This window comes from Scyliorhinus torazame, chromosome 11 (assembly GCF_047496885.1).
Source record: "Scyliorhinus torazame isolate Kashiwa2021f chromosome 11, sScyTor2.1, whole genome shotgun sequence".
NCBI classification, from domain to species: Eukaryota; Metazoa; Chordata; class Chondrichthyes; order Carcharhiniformes; family Scyliorhinidae; genus Scyliorhinus; species Scyliorhinus torazame.
In genome coordinates, this window is record NC_092717.1 from 189627662 (window position 1) to 189647454 (window position 19793).

The 19793-nt window shown below is 42.6% G+C and overlaps 1 protein-coding gene across 1 annotated transcript in view; it reads right to left on the reverse strand.

The window, feature by feature from the left end:
- Positions 1–1380: 1380 nt before the first annotated feature.
- snap47 (synaptosome associated protein 47) overlaps positions 1381–19793 on the reverse strand; it is a 44516-nt gene continuing 26103 nt past the window's right edge. The window contains exons 4-5 of the mRNA XM_072468186.1: positions 17897–18009; positions 1381–3656 (exon numbers count right to left, since the gene is read on the reverse strand). Of these exons, the coding sequence (XP_072324287.1) occupies positions 3510–3656; positions 17897–18009 (260 nt within the window). The 3' untranslated portion in view covers positions 1381–3509. The remainder of the gene's footprint in view (positions 3657–17896; positions 18010–19793) is intronic.

Sequence of the window (19793 nt, forward strand, 5' to 3'; positions counted from 1 at the left end):
AAAAAAAGAGGTATTGCTATATGAATTCAAGAAGCTTGAGAAAAGCTTGCCTTTCCCCTTACTGTTGTGGCTAATTCTGTCGCTCAACAGATGACATACATAATAGACAAAATGGAAACATGGCTCTGGAGTTAGAAACAGGACTTATGAGGATTGAGATAGGCTGCCATCTTCATTCTTAAAGATAGATGGCTCTGAGGGAACATTATGTATCCCATGTAAAGTGGGAAAAAGAGTAAGCCTGGAACAATAATTTCACATAAGCTGGCTGCAGGACAAGACAGCACAGCAATAACATTCTGAACAAGGAGGTTAGGAACAACATCATGACATTTTTAAAAAAAATTTTTTTAGAAACAACAGTTTGTAATGGGTCCTCTGGGAAGTTGTCAGGGCTAGGACACAAGATCCATGATACACTGCCAGATGCTTTAATGCAAGTTAGTATTTATGAAGGCGGAGATCAATGGGGAAATAAGGTGCTATATCTATTGAATAAAGTGCTGTTGAAGACCAATTGGTCTTAAAAGTGAGTAAGACCCATGTATGTCAGTGGCACTTTCAGTAATAAAGACCTGAAATAATGGCACTGTAATATTTGCATGGGAATCCACTGGGAACTATTGCCAGTGGCAACTTTCTAGTGCACTTTGCAGAGTTGAAAAGCATAACCTCAGTGTAAATGTCCTGCTGCTCCAGGGAGAATGAAAAAAAAACTACAAGCTCTGCCAGGATCACATCATTATCCACTTTAGCAGAGAAGCTTTAGTGCCTCCCACTAGAAAACCTGACTTTTATATCCATGTTGTCTCTCTCTGGCTGCTCCATGCCTTCAGTCAAACCAAACAGTGCCTAAGAACACAAGTTTCCAGGGCTTCACCTATTTCAGTCAAAATCTGCAGTCTTTTCTCCCATCTGCAACTCCTTCTTCTCTCAAGACTTGTGTGGAGGGTAAAACCAATAAGAGCAATTGGTCCTCACTCTGAGCCTAACTACCCACACTCATTCATGATCAGACTCAACACATTGCAATGAATGAATAAGCAACGGATTCAATGCCAATTAATCAGTGTTCTATTCCATCTTCCAATTTGGAAGGGAATGAGAAAACGTTAATCTCAGAAAGGAAGAATATCAAGTGCAGCACACTTGAATCCCTGTTTAAAAAAAAAATGCCAATACAACAAACTAAAATTAAGCATTTCTATCTGTTGAACATTTCTGACATATCCTAGTATATTATGATTCACAACAAGCAGTCAGTTAAGAAAAGACACTTTAAAGTTATATAGGAGATCCCGCCAAATAGGTCATGCCAATGTATGTACATCCTCTCAGCATAGAAAAGTGATCCATTTATACTTGCTAAATTCAAAGTGGGCATTTTCAAAGACTGGGATACGTAGCCATCCCCGTCGGTTTTACTTCTTTTTCCTTTATATCTCCAAAGCATAGCTTCATGCACTCAAAGCAGTAGCTACATATCCATGCACAAAAGTATTATCGAGGATAATTATCAAAAGGATAAGATGTTAACTAGCATTACATTATATTGGGGTGTGAACATTATGCTTACAGCTTCATCAGTAAATCTTCTATGTATTGGCAACTTAGTTAAGCTTTTTAGAGGTTATGCACCATCCTAATGTTGCATTTGCAGCTAATGAGTGGTAAGAATAGGCAGCAAATTAACCCTATAAATAGAGAGTTCAAATATAGAGAAAATTCCCAAGAATATTAGACCAAAATTCAAATTCAGTGCTATAGAAAATACCCAAGCTGCCTTGGTGAGACTGTTGTTGATGCAGTATTAATATTCTGACCCTAGATATCACTAACATGCCAAGTAAATACTGCAGTGCTTAATTAGCATATTGGCACCCAATATATATGCTTGAAGCAATACATTTTAACTTTGTGGTACACTCAATTTTTCACGTTAAATTACCTACCTACTACTGTTGCCAGTGGCAGAGCTTTAATCATTAGTACTTCACCCTTGTGCTATACACCTCAAAACTCTCTCTACAGGTACAAACCAAGTTTCAAAAGGACACAATTGATAATTTTATTTTTGTTTTTCCCCCCCCCCCCCCACTCAGGTGGATAGTATGAAACTCGCAGATCATTTTCCGAAACCCTGGAAGCATTATGCTCACAGACCAGAGATATCTTGGGAAAGATAAGCATTATTAATACATTAATTGTTTGCTGCCAATAATCCATTGATGGTTGGCTGCTGAGGCTGGACCAGATTGCTTGTTCGATTTTCCTTGGTGAGGAGCATGCAAGTTAGGCACAGACTTGCACAAACTGCAACTGACAGGATGGCCAACAAACAGAACTCACCATATATTTGTGCTATCGTTCTTTCACACAAATTGTGTCCGTTACGACGGACTTAAACAAGATCCTCTGCCGATGCAGTCAGATTTTAAATCTAGTTATTGTCTTTCTCTCTTGAGCACACTTCCCATTATTCTAGCCCTGATCCTTCGCAATTCTAGTTCCGCCCACTATGCATGTAGCAATGACCAAAATTTCAAATCTCTCTTCCCTAGCCCCCTAAACGCAAGTCTTGCGACAGCCCCAATTGAAACTGCCCTCCAGGGATGAAATAAAAGAAACCACAAATGCAGGAAACCCGAAGTTAAAAGCAGTTCCATCAGAAACATTTTGGTTGATGTGTCTCATCAGAAAAATTAACCTCCTTTTCTCTTTAACAAACTGCTTGACCAACTGTGCATTACTGGCATGTTCTATTGATCTCTGGTGGATAGGATTCACCAGGAAACGCCTGAGGAAGAAGCAACAATATAGCATGTAGCAGTAGAATCTTTCCATGCTTTAAGCTGTAAGAAGACACTTTGCGGCTTTGCATGACTTTCCCTGCATGCTAAAGCTATGCCGTGTCAGCTGTAAATTTACAAGCAACCAGGAAAGGCATTCTCAATACAGAAGTAAACTGGCTCAGGGGCACTTCTATCTCTATTCCTTAAATAAAAGCCCATATTATTGCACTAATAAAGTTTTTACATTCAATTATGTTTTTAAACAAGCAATGTTTTACAGATTGCAAAGAATAGTGGCTGAATTTGAAAGTTTCTTGCAAGCTTTCCTACCATTGGCTCCACTTTTAGAGCTCGAAAGCAAGATGAGCATTATATTCTCAGACAGCTGCCATAGAAATGGTCTCCGATCGACAAGAGCATTTTCCTAGCCACTCTATGGATGTTGACATGTTAGTGGCGACGCCTTTCTAAGGCCAAGACAACAGAACTGCAGACTGGCCACAAGATTGTTGTAACAATTTATATGAAGTTTGTCAACTGCCCTATGCCAAGTCCAGACAAACATATCTTTCTCTTAAATCTAAAACAAACTGGCAAACCCAATTCACCACCATGTTGTTCCAGTTGCTTGAAGAATTCTCTCCAAATGCTGAGGTTCTGACAAAGAACGAGCCGCATTGTATATGACTGAGGGTTAATATTTGGTCAGCTCAAGTCCTACAGGAGTTTCCGCATTCGCCTGTGACTCGTGTTTATCCGGGATGTTGCCTGGTCCGTGGAGGAACTGATAACATCCAGCACTTCGTCTTGGCGTTCCAACTCAGTCTCAGTGTCCAGCGCAATACTCTTCAGCTTCCGCAGGATCTATAATGAAAGCAGGATGGAAGTGAGTTAATCCTGGTGTGCACTACTGACTGATTCAAGTTCTGTACACTCCCTTTCATTCCCTTCATACCCTACAGGAGCTGGCAGCTTAGTCTAATGCACTTAATGAGAAAACTACATGAGTTGGGGGTATTTAACTAAACATACAGTTGACAAGATGAGATTGGAAGAGGTTTCTAGAAGGTGGGGGAAAAATGAAGCCAGGTTTAGGAAGGCAATTCTAGAATGCAAGGCCTCGATGTTTAACAGAGAGAAAATACTCCAGACTGAGAAATGCAGTGTGTGCAAGCTGGAGCATAGATCTGGAGCTCCACATAAGCTGTACAGTGCCAGAGAGGGAGGAGCATTTTCCCAATATTTGCTACATTGATACAGGAACTCAGTGAGACTCAAAAGCTGCATAATTCCAGACAGTGAATAAACTGTTCACTTTTCCTACTATGCCTGAACGCCATAATATTCCAAAGCCGGTACGTTCAGTAGCAATTTGCATTTATCTGACATAAAAATAACTGTGACAAGGCACACCACAAAAACTAGGGAGCCAAAATGGATTCTAAAGCAAAGAACAAAATGATAGAAGGGCAGTGAAGTTATGAGTCCAATATGACGCCTCCTCGGAACTTACTCAATACTGCATCGCTTTCAATGGTTTTAGCAGTTTCAGAGTCATGTGTTCTGGAGCAGCCTTTCTCAATTATACTTTTCATTGTTATAATCAACATAATATAGGGTACAGCTCCAAATGGTGTTTGATATGGGGCCATACATATTTCAGATATTTCAAATTCCATTGGGGATTACTTCAGTAATTAGTTTCCAAGCAAGCATTGGCATACATACAAAAATATGACATGGCGCCGGATGTTTTTTGGGATTTTTTTATTGTCACGTGTACCGAGGTACAGTGAAAAGTATTTTCTGTGTGCAGCTCAAACAGATCATTCAGTACATGAAAACAAAATACATAATGGGGCAACACAAGGTACACAATGTAAATACAGAGTTGGAAAGACTCCGCAGACCTTTAAAAATGGTGGATGGGAATTGGATGCTGATGTCTCACCCCACTTTTTCAACAGCTGCAATTTTTGCACGTGAAAGGGGCTGGGCTTAGATCACACAGGAGAAAAGCCAAAACTCAGCAGGGCCATTCAAACTTTGTGCAAAGTTCAAGCATATCCCATTTTGGCTGTTGCAAATGACTTGAGTGTTGGAGTCACAAATAAATGCTATTGCAGCACAGAAAAGGCTGAACTGTCTTAGTCCGTTAGATGTCCAAGTTTTAAAAAAAAAATCTCCCACTTTTTAAACTGTAAATTAAAATTGACTCCCGCTGTTAAAAGAAAAGCCTGCTGATTTGACAGGCCAGCTGGTGAGTGGTTTTAATATATTTATTTGTTGACATGTCCTCAATGAAATTCATTATGAATGCTTGGTTGAATTTCAAAAGCTTTAATTATTGCAGCCGGGTGTTCTGAATCAGTTTGAATGATAGCTTAAATAGGTTGTTAAATGGTGTGAACCGAATAACCACTTTAGGAGATTTAAAAGGTTTCATGTTTTCATGAATCAGAGTTTTTTTTCACCTTCAGGTCTCTGTAGTGAGGGGTGGATTAGATTTTTAGAATTTTATTATTTTTATCTCCACATAACTCGACATAAGTATCTGCCCATGATGGATGCTGAATAAGTGACAAGTAGGCATGAGGAGTATAAGGGATCACAGGGATGGGAGGGTGACAGGTATTGGCATAGAAAGTAGAAGAGGCCAAAAGGACTCGGTGTGTGTGTGTGGTGGGGCTACAGGGCCTAAAATCTTCTCAACAATTGGGTCCAAGTCCCAGAGAATGGAGATATACCTTCTAACCAGCCCACCTCATCACCGACACATGCCCTCCCTCCCCACTTTCTCTCCCAAGCAAAAATCTCATGAATTGGGGCCCTTTTTACTGAGGGGAGTCCAGTGAGTTCGATAATTCCCAACTTGAACTACCCACCAAAATCCAAACCATAGGTATGGTTTTTTTGCTGCTTGCTGTCCAAATAAACACCTGCATTAAAATTCTATAATAGCATCTTAACAATAATTTGGGTAAGGTCCAGGATGTTTCAACAAGGAGGAGTAGAATTTAATTCCATAATTGAATATAATACGTTTGGTATCGAGCTTCATCACTGTACTGGAGGCACGGCTTGCTTTCTTAAGCAATGCAAAACCACTTGGAGTCAAGCCAGCATGTCATAACTTACTACGGTTTCAGTCAAGTGCAGGGTTCTGTTCACTTAAACTGCGCAAAGTATAATTATAAATTGTCTCTTGTCAAACTTCACTTGTGTCCTAATTCTATTTCAAATAGATTTTAGAGTGGAGTCATGTGAGAAAATATGAACTGAGAGAGCAAAGACCTACGTGAGGACATGAATGCCTAGTTCATCTGCTTTCAGTGGCAGTGTTCAGGGCACTGCGAGAATTCCGTGCAAAATGGCACCTGAATATCAAACTCAACCACTTGGACAGGTAGGTGGGGGTTTCTTCTCCAAAGGACAACATTCCTTTAGCACTACACGTGCCTTTAAATCAGAAGATGCAGGAGTTTAATCCGCAGTGCAAGATGTGATGTCGGCTGACACATGGCAGTGCTGCACGGAGAGAGGTACCATACATCTATCAGCCCCTTAGCTGTCGGATCCAGTGGTTCCGGTAGATGAAAAAGGACCCCACACTTGAAAACGAGAAGTTTCCCCAAAACCCTGGCCAACATTTCTCCGTAAAACAATACTATGAAAGAAAAGAGATTTGCTCGATAGTCTCTTTGTTGTTTATGGGTTCTCCTGCTATTGACAATAGCTGTCACATTTGCTTTCATAACAGTTACTAAACCTCAAAGTAATTCAAAGTAAGTCAAGTACTCGGGATATATTTCGGAGAAACAAGACTATAGAAATTTACAGAACAGGAGCCAATTTGGCACATCATGCATATGCTGACTCTTCGCTAGCACAATGAAAGACTAATCACTGCCTTGCTCTCTGCCTTTGCTTCAAATATTTGTTCTTTTCCAATAAAAACAACATCATGTTCTTTTCCTCAAATACTCGCTTTGGCAAATAATTCAATGCTCCAAGAGCACCATGTCAAAAATGTATAAATCTATTCTGCTTCATTAGCAATGGAAATATTAAATTAATGACCCTTCATCACTGCCTTCCCCAGTCAGATAGTATTTCCCAATTCACCTTATAAAAACTTTCAAAATCTTATTCAATCTCCTCCTAATCTTACTTGCCCCCCCAGTAATGCAGTAACAAACTTGAGGTCATCTATATTTTGGAATTTTGTCTGCCTGTAATATGGATGGCACGGTAGCACAGTGGTTAGCACTGATGCGTCACAGTGTCAGGGTCCCAGGTTAGATTTCCAGCTTGGGTCACTGGCTGTGCGGAGTCTGCATGTTCTCCCTGTGTCTGCGTGGGTTTCCTCCGGGTGCTCCAGTTTCCTCCCACAAGTCCTAAATTTGGACATTCTGAATTCTCCCTCCGTGTACCCAAACAGGCGCCGGAATGTGGCGACTAGGAGCTTTTTGCAGTGTTAATGTAAGCCTATTTGTGACAATAAAGATTATTATTATAAGTTAGCGCCTGTGGGGGTGACCTTTGGTTGACTGGAGACTGTTACATTTAGTCCAAAAAGTGCAGGTTAGGTGGATTTGCCATGTTAAAATTACCCCTTCGTGCCCAAAAGGTTGGGTGGGGTTACTGGGTTATGTGGATGAGGTGGAGGCGTGGGCTTAAGTAAGTGCTCTTTCCAAGGGCCGGTGCAGACACAATGGCCCGAATGGCCTCCCCCTGCACTGTAAATTCTAGAATTCTGTAAATTTTAGGATTCTCCAGAAAAGCTGCTATATTTCAGAAACTGCAGAGACCAGAATGAATCTACAATGAAAATCATTACAGACTGGAAAGCAGAAATCTTGACCTGAAAGCCTGGTTTGAAGAACAGCGTGCTGGAAAAAACATCTGAAACAAAGACTCTTATCTTTTACTTATTATTTGCACCCCTCTTTTCCCTTGAGCTGCGAGTCAGGGGAGCTGCGAGTCAGAGCGGAGATTTTAAAAGATCGCGGCCTAGTTTCGGGAGCCGTTCGGAGGAGGGGGAGCAGTCTCTGTCAGGGAGAGAACCTGAGAACATCTAAGACCCTCAGAAGGGAAGAAGGGAAGTAAGTGATTTTTACTCATTTTTACTTTTATACCTTTTTCAAATTGTGTGTGTCGGGGGGAAACTGAAGTGACATCACAGAAAAGCTGTGACCTGAGTGGCTGGTTGGGAATCTACACTAAATTAAAAAAATTAAGCATTGGTAACTAATTAAACATAATTACTTAATTATAATTTAGAGGAGTATCTAAGCCAGAGATCGGAGAGTACTATATTTAGCTTTCGCATTTATATTAGAAATCTAGTGCTAGGAAACAGATAGTTAACAGTAACTTTAAAAAATATATATATTTTTTAAAAATTTAAATTTAAATTTTAATTAATTGACGCAATGTCAGTTCGAGGGGTGTAGTGCTCTGACTGTGAGATGTGGCAGGTCCGGGAGGCTTCCAGCGTCCCGGATGGCTTCATCTGCAGAAAGTGCACCCAACTGGAGCTCCTCACAGACCGCATGGTTCGGTTGGAGCAGCAATTGGATGCACTTAGGAGCATGCAGGTGGCGGAAAGCGTCATAGATCGCAGTTATATAAATGTGGTCACACCCAAGGTGCAGGCAGAGAAATGGGTGACCACCAGAAAGGGCAGGCAGTCAGTGCAGGAATCCCCTGTGGTTGTCCCCCTCGCGAACAGGTATACCCCTTTGGATACTGTCGGGGGGGATAGCCTATCAGGGGAAAACAGCAGCAGCCAGAGCAGTGGCACCACGGCTGGCTCCGATGTTCAGAAGGGAGGGTCAAAGCGCAGAAGAGCAATAGTAATAGGGGACTCTATAGTCAGGGGCACAGATAGGCGCTTCTGTGGACGTGAAAGAGACTCCAGGATGGTATGTTGCCTCCCAATTGCCAGGGTCCAGGATGTCTCCGAACGGGTAGAGGGCATCCTGAAGGGGGAGGGCAAACAGGCAGAGGTCGTTGTACATATTGGTACTAACGACATAGGCAGGAAGGGGCATGAGGTCCTGCAGCAGGAGTTCAGGGAGCTAGGCAGAAAGTTAAAAGACAGGACCTCTAGGGTTGTAATCTCGGGATTACTCCCTGTGCCACGTGCCAGTGAGGCTAGAAATAGGAAGATAGAGCAGCTAAACACGTGGCTAAACAGCTGGTGTAGGAGGGAGGGTTTCCGTTATCCGGACCACTGGGAGCTCTTCCGGGGCAGGTGTGACCTATATAAGGACGGGTTGCATCTAAGCCGGAGAGGCATAAATATCCTGGCCGCGAGGTTTGCTAGTGTCACACGGGAGGGTTTAAACTAGTATGGCAGGGGGTGGGCACGGGAGCAATAGGTCAGAAGGTGAGAGCATTGAGGGAGAACTAGGGAATAGGGACAGTGGGGCTCTGAGGCAGAGCAGACAGGGAGAAGTTGCTGAACACAGCGGGTCTGGTGGCCTGAAGTGCATATGTTTTAATGCAAGAAGTATTACGGGTAGGGCAGATGAACTTAGAGCTTGGATTAGTACTTGGAACTATGATGTTGTTGCCATTACAGAGACCTGGTTGAGGGAAGGGCAGGATTGGCAGCTAAACATTCCAGGATTTAGATGTTTCAGGCGGGATAGAGGGGGATGTAAAAGGGGTGGCGGAGTTGCGCTACTGGTTAGGGAGAATATCACAGCTGTACTGCGGGAGGACACCTCAGAGGGCAGTGAGGCTATATGGGTAGAGATCAGGAATAAAAAGGGTGCAGTCACAATGTTGGGGGTTTACTACAGGCCTCCCAACAGCCAGCGGGAGATAGAGGAGCAGATAGGTAGACAGATTTTGGAAAAGAGTAAAAACAACAGGGTTGTGGTGATGGGAGACTTCAACTTCCCCAATATTGACTGGGACTCACTTAGTGCCAGGGGCTTAGACGGGGCGGAGTTTATAAGGAGCATCCAGGAGGGCTTCTTAAAACAATATGTGGACAGTCCAACTAGGGAAGGGGCGGTACTGGACCTGGTATTAGGGAACGAGCCCGGTCAGGTGGTAGATGTTTCAGTAGGGGAGCATTTCGGGAACAGTGACCACAATTCAGTAAGTTTTAAAGTGCTGGTGGACAAGGATAAGAGTGGTCCTCGGGTGAATGTGCCAAATTGGGGGAAGGCTAATTATAACAATATTAGGCGGGAACTGAAGAACATAGATTGGGGGCGGATGTTTGAGGGCAAATCAACATCTGACATGTGGGAGGCTTTCAAGTGTCAGTTGAAAGGAATTCAGGACCGGCACGTTCCTGTGAGGAAGAAGGATAAATACGGCAATTTTCAGGAACCTTGGATAACGAGAGATATTGTAGGCCTCGTCAATAAGAAAAACGAGGCATTTGTCAGGGCTAAAAGGCTGGGAACAGATGAAGCCTGTGTGGAATATAAGGAAAGTAGGAAGGAACTTAAGCAAGGAGTCAGGAGGGCTAGAAGGGGTCGCGAAAAGTCATTGGCAAATAGGGTTAAGGAAAATCCCAAGGCTTTTTACACGTACATAAAAAGCAAGAGGGTAGCCAGGGAAAGGGTTGGCCCACTGAAGGATAGGCAAGGGAATCTGTGTGTGGAGCCAGAGGAAATGGGCGAGGTACTAAATGAATACTTTGCATCAGTATTCACCAAAGAGAAGAAATTGGTAGATGTTGAGTCTGGAGAAGGGTGTGTAGATAGCCTGGGTCACATTGAGATCCAAAAAGACGAGGTGTTGGGTGTCTTAAAAAATATTAAGGTAGATAAGTCCCCAGGGCCTGATGGGATCTACCCCAGAATACTGAAGGAGGCTGGAGAGGAAAATGCTGAGGCCTTAACAGAAATCTTTGGATCCTCACTGTCTTCAGGTGATGTCCCAGAGGACTGGAGAATAGCCAATGTTGTTCCTCTGTTTAAGAAGGGTAGCAAGGATAATCCAGGGAACTACAGGCCGGTGAGCCTTACTTCAGTGATAGGGAAAGTACTGGAGAGAATTCTTCGAGACAGGATCTACTCCCATTTGGAAGCAAATGGACGTATTAGTGAGAGGCAGCATGGTTTTGTGAAGGGGAGGTCGTGTCTCACTAACTTGATAGAGTTTTTCGAGGAGGTCACCAAGATGATTGATGCAGGTAGGGCAGTGGATGTTGTCTATATGGACTTCAGTAAGGCCTTTGACAAGGTCCCTCATGGTAGACTAGTACAAAATGTGAAGTCACACGGGATCAGGGGTGAGCTGGCAAGGTGGATACAGAACTGGCTAGGTCATAGAAAGCAGAGAGTAGCAATGGAAGGATGCTTTTCTAATTGGAGGGCTGTGACCAGTGGTGTTCCACAGGGATCAGTGCTGGGACCTTTGCTCTTTGTAGTATATATAAATGATTTGGAGGAAAATGTAACTGGTCTGATTAGTAAGTTTGCAGACGACACAAAGGCTGGTGGAATTGCGGATAGCGATGAGGACTGTCGGAGGATACAGCAGGATTTAGATTGTTTGGAGACTTGGGCGGAGAGATGGCAGATGGAGTTTAATCCGGACAAATGTGAGGTAATGCATTTTGGAAGGTCTAATGCAGGTAGGGAATATACAGTGAATGGTAGAACCCTCAAGAGTATTGAAAGTCAAAGAGATCTAGGAGTACAGGTCCACAGGTCACTGAAAGGGGCAACACAGGTTGTCAAGAAGGCATACGGCATGCTTGCCTTCATTGGCCAGGGCATTGAGTATAAGAATTGGCAAGTCATGTTGCAGCTGTATAGAACCTTAGTTAGGCCACACTTGGAGTATAGTGTTCAATTCTGGTCGCCACACTACCAGAAGGATGTGGAGGCTTTTGAGAGGGTGCAGAAGAGATTTACCAGAATGTTGCCTGGTATGGAGGGCATTAGCTATGAGGAGCAGTTGAATAAACTCGGTTTGTTCTCACTGGAATGAAGGAGGTTGAGAGGCGACCTGATAGAGGTCTACAAAATTATGAGGGGCATAGACAGAGTGGATAGCCAGAGGCTTTTCCCCAGGGTAGAGGGCTCAATTACTAGGGGGCATAGGTTTAAGGTGAGAGGGGCAAGGTTTAGAGTAGATGTACGAGGCAAGTTTTTTACGCAGAGGGTAGTGGGTGCCTGGAACTCGCTACCGGAGGAGGTGGTGGAAGCAGGGACGATAGTGACATTTAAGGGGCATCTTGACAAATACATGAATAGGATGGGAATAGAGGGATACGGACCCAGGAAGTGTAGAAGATTTTAGTTTAGGCGGGCAGCATGGTCGGCACGGGCTTGGAGGGTCGAAGGGCCTGTTCCTGTGCTGTACATTTCTTTGTTCTTGTTCTTTGTGTTTGTTTATCGTGTATGTGTGTGTGTGTGTGTGTGTGTATTATAATATATATATATATGTATATTTATATATATAGGGCAAGGGTAAGTTGAAGGAACTAGGAATTCGATAATAGTTAACAGTTGTATTTGCTGCATATTTCATTATAGTTCTTGTTATTGATAAAAAGTAATTGTATTTAAATTTACAAACCTGGTGACTATAATTATTGGGCAACCAAGGGCAAAAGACTTTGGGTATTTTTATGAGAATTATTGGTTAAATCAATTGTGTTGTAACTCTGGGTGAAGGGGAGCTGGAATTGACCACGTCCTAACCTAAGGTGTCACAAGAGTAGTCCTTATGCTGGGTTTGCAGAAGTGTCCCACTTAAATACAAGACTCCAGTTTTAAATGGAGGTGAAGAGTGCTTCTCTCCATAATGAGGTCTGGTGTATCTAATGATTCTGAAAACTTGACAACTCTTGTAATCCTTCAATTATTCCGTGAGAGGAATAATTTACTGCAGCTCATCCCAAGATTTACAGCATATTAACAAAGTTTAGTATTGCAGCAGGTCTGCTTACAGAATGCATTTGGAGCCCCCTGGTGTCTGGTTTTAACGATTGCTTCTCCACAAGAGACGGATGTACTTCAGTGGTAAGAGGGGATGACACAGCTCAAAAGGGAATCAAAGAGCTGAACGGAAAGAATTAACTTGCATATATGAAGAAGCACCTTTCACCATCTCAAAGCACTTCACAACAAATGAAGTATAGTCACCGTTGTAATGTAGAGAAATACACAACATCTGCAGCCAGTTTGAATATTGCAAAGTGCCAGAAACTGCAATGAAATAAATCACTATCTAATCAATTTTGTTTATTTAAAAACCAAAGAGGTGTTGGTTGACATGTTTGCTGGAGACTTGACGAATGCTACTACTCTTATAGAAGCTTACAGCATAGAAGGAGGCCATTCAGACCTTTGAGGCTGTGCCAGCTCTTTGAAAGTACGATTTAATTATTTGCACTACCTGGTTCCTCTTGGAGTAATATCATAGAATCTTGCGCATTTTTCTGAGAGGCCAGATAATGTCTCATCTTTTAAGCAGCACGGTAGCACAGTGGTTAGCACAGTTGCTTCACAGCTCCAGGGTCCCGGGTTCGATTCCTGGTTTGGGTCACTGTCTGTGTGGAGTCTGTACGTTGTCCCAGTGTCTGGGTGGGTTTCCTCCGGGTGCTCCGGTTTCCTCCCACAGTCCAACGACGTGCAGGTTAGGTGCATTGGCCGTGCTAAATTGCCGTTAGTGTCCAAAAAGGTTGGGTGGGGTTACTGGGTTACGGGATAGGTTGGAAGTGTGGGCTTAAATGGGGTGCTCTTTCAAAGAGCTGGTGCAGACTCACTGGGCCGAATGGCCTCCTTCTGCACTGTAAATACTATGAGTTTTACCCAATGGCCTTTTGCTTAAAAATCACTCTCTGCTAGAATAAAAGAGGAAATGCACTTGTGACCAGTGATTTGTAAAAAAAAGAAACTCATATCAGCAGAATATCAGACATAGCTCACTGGTAATTCTTGCACCAAAGTCAAAATGTTGTCAGTTCAAGCCCCACAACAGAGACTTGAGCAAATAATCTAGGTTGACACTTAGATCAACAGTGACAGAATGCTGCTTTTGGATGAAATATTAAACTGGGGGCACTGGCAGCCCCATGATGGTATTAGGAAATCCTGGCCAATATTTATCCCCAGCCAGCCTCACTAAAAATGTTAACTTCACTGTTGCTTGTGATAACCTTGTTGGACACAAATTGGCTTCTGCCGTTTTATATAATACAACAGTGACTATGGCATGGTGGCACAGGGGTTAGCACTGCTGCCAGAGACCCTGGTTCGAGTCCGATTTTGGGTGACTGTCTGCGTGCAGTTTGCACTTTCTCCCCATGCCTGCTTGGGTTTCCTCTGGGTGCTCTGGTTTCCTCCCACAGTCTAAAGATGTGCAGGTTAGGTGGATTGGTCATGCTAAATTGCCTCAAGGTGGAGTTATAGGTACTGGGTGGGGGATTGGGCCTAGGTAGGTGCTCTTTCAAAGGGTCAGTGCAGATTTGATGGGCCGAATGTCTCCTTCTGCACTGTAGGGGTTCTATGATTTCAAAAGTCTTCATTGGCTGTAAAATGTTTTGAACGTGTTGAAGTCGTGAAAAGATGAAAGTTGTTTCTCGCTCAACTGAAGGAACAAGGCACATAGGATATCTATGGGGATTTTAACTGTTATCAGGTGTTCATTTGGTGCAGCAGCAATAGTCAAACTGAGTTAATAGATAGAAATGAGCGTGGCAGCAGGAGACTACTCGTACAGCATAGTACCTTTGTCACTCACTATCTAGAATCTCAGATGAAGCATGGCCACTTAAAAATGGTTTGAGAAGACAGTTCATACTTTAGGAGTCAATATCTTGAGGAGAAAGGTCAAATCACCAGGAACTCGTCACTGTCAACAAAAATTATTTTGAATAGGACGCAAGTTTGCACAAAACAAAAAACTAAGCACGAGTACAAAACACAGTCACACAAGAACAGCAACACATGGAGAGAAGGAACAGATGTTCAAGGATAGAAAAAGAGAATAGACAAGACAAAGAGCTCACATACTCTCTAAATCCACATTTGAAATTCTACAAGGGCGATGATCCTGTACGAGAATGAAAGGAAGCATACATGAAAAGTGACGAGCTGGTCATATACCTCGTTGTTTTCAAGATGCTGATGCACAATAGCTGCTGTATTTGTCTCCACATCAGGTCGCTTCCCATGAAGAATGTTTTTTTAAATTCATTCATGTGAATTGGACATCACTGGTTTGGCCAGTACTTATTGCCCATTCCCAATTGCCCATGAGGAGGTATGGTGAGTTGCCTCCTTGAATCGTTGCATTCCATGTGGTTAAGGTGCACCCACAGTGCTATTAGAGAGGGAATTCCAGAATTTTGACCCAGCGACAGTGAAGGAACAGCGATATATGTCAAAGTCAGGATGGGGAGCAGCTTGGGAGGGAAACTGCAGGAGTTGGTGTTCCCAGGTATCTGCTGCTCTTGTCCCAATGATAGCATTCATGCGTTTGGAAGGTGCTGTCTAAGGCACCTTGGTGAGTTCCTGCAGTGCATCTTGTATATGGTACACACAGCTGCTACCACTCTGCATCAGTGGTGGAGTGAGTAAATGTTTGCGGCTGGGGTGCCAATCAAGCGGGCTGCTTTGTCCTGGATGGTGTCAAACTTCTCATGTTTGCTGGAACTGTATAATCCAGGCAAGTGGGGAATATTCCATCACACTCCTAGTTTGTGCCTTGTAGTGTACAGGCTTTGGGAAGTAGGAGATGAGTTATTCGCCGCAAGATTCCTAGCCTCTGACCTGCTGTTGTAGCCACAATATTTATATAACTGGTCCAGTTCAGTTTCTGGTCAATGGTAACCCCCAGGCTATTGATAGTGGGGGGATTCATAATAGTAATGCCATTGAATGTCAAGGGCCAATGGTTAGATTCTCTCATGTTGGTTATTGCCTGGCACTTGTGTGGCACGAATGTTACTTGCCAACCCGAGCCAGGATATTGTCTATGTCTTGCTGCATTTGAACATGGTCAGTCTGAGGAGTCACAAATGGTGCTGAACATTGCAAAATCATCAGGGAATATTCCCACTTCTGACCTCATGTGGAAAAAAAAGGTCATCAACAAAACATTTGAAGATGGTTGGACCTGGGTCACTACCGAGGAACTCCGACAGTCATACCCTGGAACTGAGATGATTGACTTCCAAAAATCATAACCATCTTCCTTTGTGCTAAGTTTACCCCAATTCCCATTGACTCCAGTGTTGCTAGGCATTCTTGATGCCACACACTGTCAATTGCTGCCTTGATGTTAAGGGAAGTCACTCTCACCTCTAGAGTTCAGCTCTTTTGTCCATATTTGAACCACGGCTGTAATGAAGTCAGGGGCTGAGTGGCCCTGGCAGAACCCAAACTGAGTGTCAGTGAGCAGATTATTGCTAATTAAGTGTACTTGATAGCACTGTTGATGGCACCTTCCATCATTTCACTGATGTTCGAGAGTAGACTGTTTGAGCAGTAAATGGTCAGTTTGGATTTGTCCTGCTTTTTATGCACAGGAGATACTCGGGCAAATTTCCACATTAACGGTTGGTTGCCAGTGTTGTAGCTGTACTGGAACAGCTTCGCTCAGGACATGGAAAATTCTGGAGCACTATCAGCACTACTGCCGAAATATTGTCAGGGCATTTGCAGTATCCAGTTCCTTCAGCGGTTTCTTGATTTTGTGCAAAGTGAATCGAATTGACAGAAGACTGATATCTGTAATGTTGGGAACTCTGGAGGAGGCCAAGATGGATCATCCACTTTTCACCTTTGGCTGAAGATTGTTGAAAATGCTTCAGCCTTTATCTTTTGCACTGATGTGCTGGGCTTCCCACATCATTTGAGGATTGCAATATTTGTGCAGCCTCCTCCTCCTGTGAGTTGTTTAATTGGATAGCACTGGGTAGCACTGTTGCTTCACAGATCCATGGTCCCAGGTTCGATTCACGGCTTGGGTCACTGTCTGTGTGGAATCTGCACATTCTCCCAGTGTCTGCGTGGGTTTCCTCCGGGTGCTCTGGTTTCCACCTACAAGTCCCGAAAGACGTGCTGTTAGGTGAATTAGATATTCTGAATTCTCCCTCTGTGTACCTGAACAGGCGCCAGAATGTGGCGACTAGTGGCTTTCCATTGTAACTTCATTGCAGTGTTAATGTAAGCCTACTTGTGACAATAAAGATTATTATTATTGACTATAACATTCACGACTGAACGTTGCAGGACTGCAGAACATAGATCTTATCCGTTGCCTGTGTAATTGCTTGGATGTCTGTCTCTTGCTGCTTATGTTGTTTGGCACAAAATAGTCCTTTGATGTTGCTTCACCAGGTTGACACCTCATTTTTAGATATGCCTGATGCTTCCCCTGGCAGGACTCCCTGCACTCCTCATGTGAAGAATAAAGAGATGTTTTGATGTCCAAATAAAGTGCTATCTGAATATATGTATTTTAATATTTCATACGAGAAACATCATACAACTTTTGCCCTTTTGATCCAATGAAAGAGAGTGTGAGTGTGCAAGAGTTAGAGAGAGATTGAGACAGACTAAATGCATAAGCAGAAGAATGAAATAGTCTGCATAGGGGATGGAATATAGTGGTGAGGACTTTCCACTTATTGAAGAAACAAAATCACAGAAACACAAGCAGAGAGAACAAGTAGCGGGGAATCACACCTGCATTTCATCTGGTCACGGTCCATTACCTGGTTTATTTTGCCGTCACCTCTTTCTTATCTGGGTTAAATGTACATTTCTGAAAATTAATTACCACCAAAATTCTTTGAAAAAGTAACAATGAATGTACAATGCATCCAGTTACTTAATCACTAGAATCTTCACAAGCAATGAAGAGCCTGTCTATCATATTGCCCCTTAGTGACCAAAGATATGCAGGTTAGGTGGATTGGTCAGATAAATTGCCCCTTAGTGTCCAAAAGGTTAGGTGGGGTTACTGGGATAGGGTGGAGGCATGGGCTTAAGTAGTGCGGCCTTTCCAAGGGCCTGTGCCAACTCGATGGGTCGAATGGCTTCCTTCTGCACTGTAAATTCTATATAGTATTAAGCCCATGAATGAAAAATATCCATGTGGAATCCACTCACCTGTCTCAGCTCTTGGGCCTCAGCCTCTGAAACTGTCTGCTCAGACACTTGTTGGGATATCTGACCACCGCTCGCTGAAACAGGATGCATAACTCTATCCAGGAAACCAGTTGCTGCAGATATAAATGCAAACACAAGTCAGCTGCTGCATTTTATTGGGGTCAGAGTGTATCTGCATCACTCACTTAGACACAAGGAAGACAACCAAGTCCTGAAAGCCATGCAAAGAAAAACCAGGAGAACATATTCATAGTACTGATTTATGAGGAAAGGTGAAGACATTTGAAAGATAGTTAAGATTTGTGAGATAGTTAATATAATAGGAAGGTATTTATGAAACACCACTTCAGGTGAAACCATGGCAGGAGGATAGGAAGCAGTCTCAATCTCAGTCAATTTGCCTGTCACTGGTTTGAGTAGGGTTTACATAAAAATGTGATTGATGTACAATGGACAACTAGTCCACTGAATTCATGGAACTAAAACTCAAGAGATGTAAATTTGGCTGTCAGTTCACTTACCTATTTTGCACTTTCAGTCAAAATCTACCTCTATAGATACGCTCATGGTGTGATTGTACCTTTGAAAGTTAATGTTAAGAAGCAGTGTAAAAATGTCAAGGTTCTATTTAATTGCTCATAAGAGTATTAACATTTTTTCTTCAAACTTCACATTTTGTGCATTATCAAGGCTATCTCTACCAACAATATTCTCTCCATCTCTGTTTGGTATCTCCAGCCCCTACTGCTCTAAAATTCCCTTTCCCAGTTCCTTCCCACACAAACTCCAACTCACCCACTTCCTCACTCCTTGCTGATTTCTATTGGCATTGTAGTAAAATCGCAATCCTCACCTTCTATAATTTCATCCAGAGACTCCTTCTGCAACCGCCTTTGGTCCAACATGATCCTCCACCATTGGACATTGTGATGAATACCAGAAATTGTCATACTTTATAGTTTGTATTTTTGTAGGATTACTATTAAAACCTGGGTTAAAATGCTTACAAACAGTATGTCGGCCAGAGGTGCGATTTAAAGTAAGATAAACAATGATTTTTGCAGGGAAGTGTTTTGTTAATAGATATTAAAAAGAATATTACCTGTTTGTAGATAGAGAGCTAATGTAATATTGTAACAGTTTGAGCCTGGCTAAACAAATCAAGGCACATCTTGTAACAAGAGATACAAGAATGCTGTGAGCTTTGAGTGCAGCTGGTGTGTAGCTAATAGGAGGCGCCAGATCTGTCTGGACAAAGGACTCCCTCCTTCCAAGACTCAAAACTGAGCAGAAGGTTTTCAGCTTGGTCCCAAAGACAAGTCTCTCTCTCAAAGGACTCTGCACCAAGATAAGCAAGTAAAACCTGGTTGTTAACTTTATACATAAGTGGCATGGATTGCTTAAGTGAAATGTAGAGGCAGGTTTTAGGAAGCAAGTTAAGATATTTTACCTGTTAACCTGTAAAACTATTTCCTTATTTTTAAAGTGCTTAATTCTGTATTAAAATTAAAGTTTGTTTTAATATAAAAGCGGTCTACCGGTCAGTGTTATCACTGCAGTAGTGCAGTAACATTTTCTGAGTATTATCAAATGCAAATAGTTGGGTTCTAATCCAGGATCTTAACCAAAACAGGTTCTGGTCTGGACCTATAACACATCTATGCATTGTTCCTCTTTGCTAACTTTCTTGGTCTTGATGCATCTTACCCATTTTCAAAGTTCCACTGCTTCTATAACTAAGTTTTCAGTTACTCTTTCTCTTTCATGGATAGGCTCAAAGAGAACATGGCTTTATAGAAGATATGAATATGTAGAAGATATCATATGTATAATATGGAAGATATTATCCAGGATTCTTGAAACAATGGAAAAATCAAATCCTGGTCATGTTTTGAGA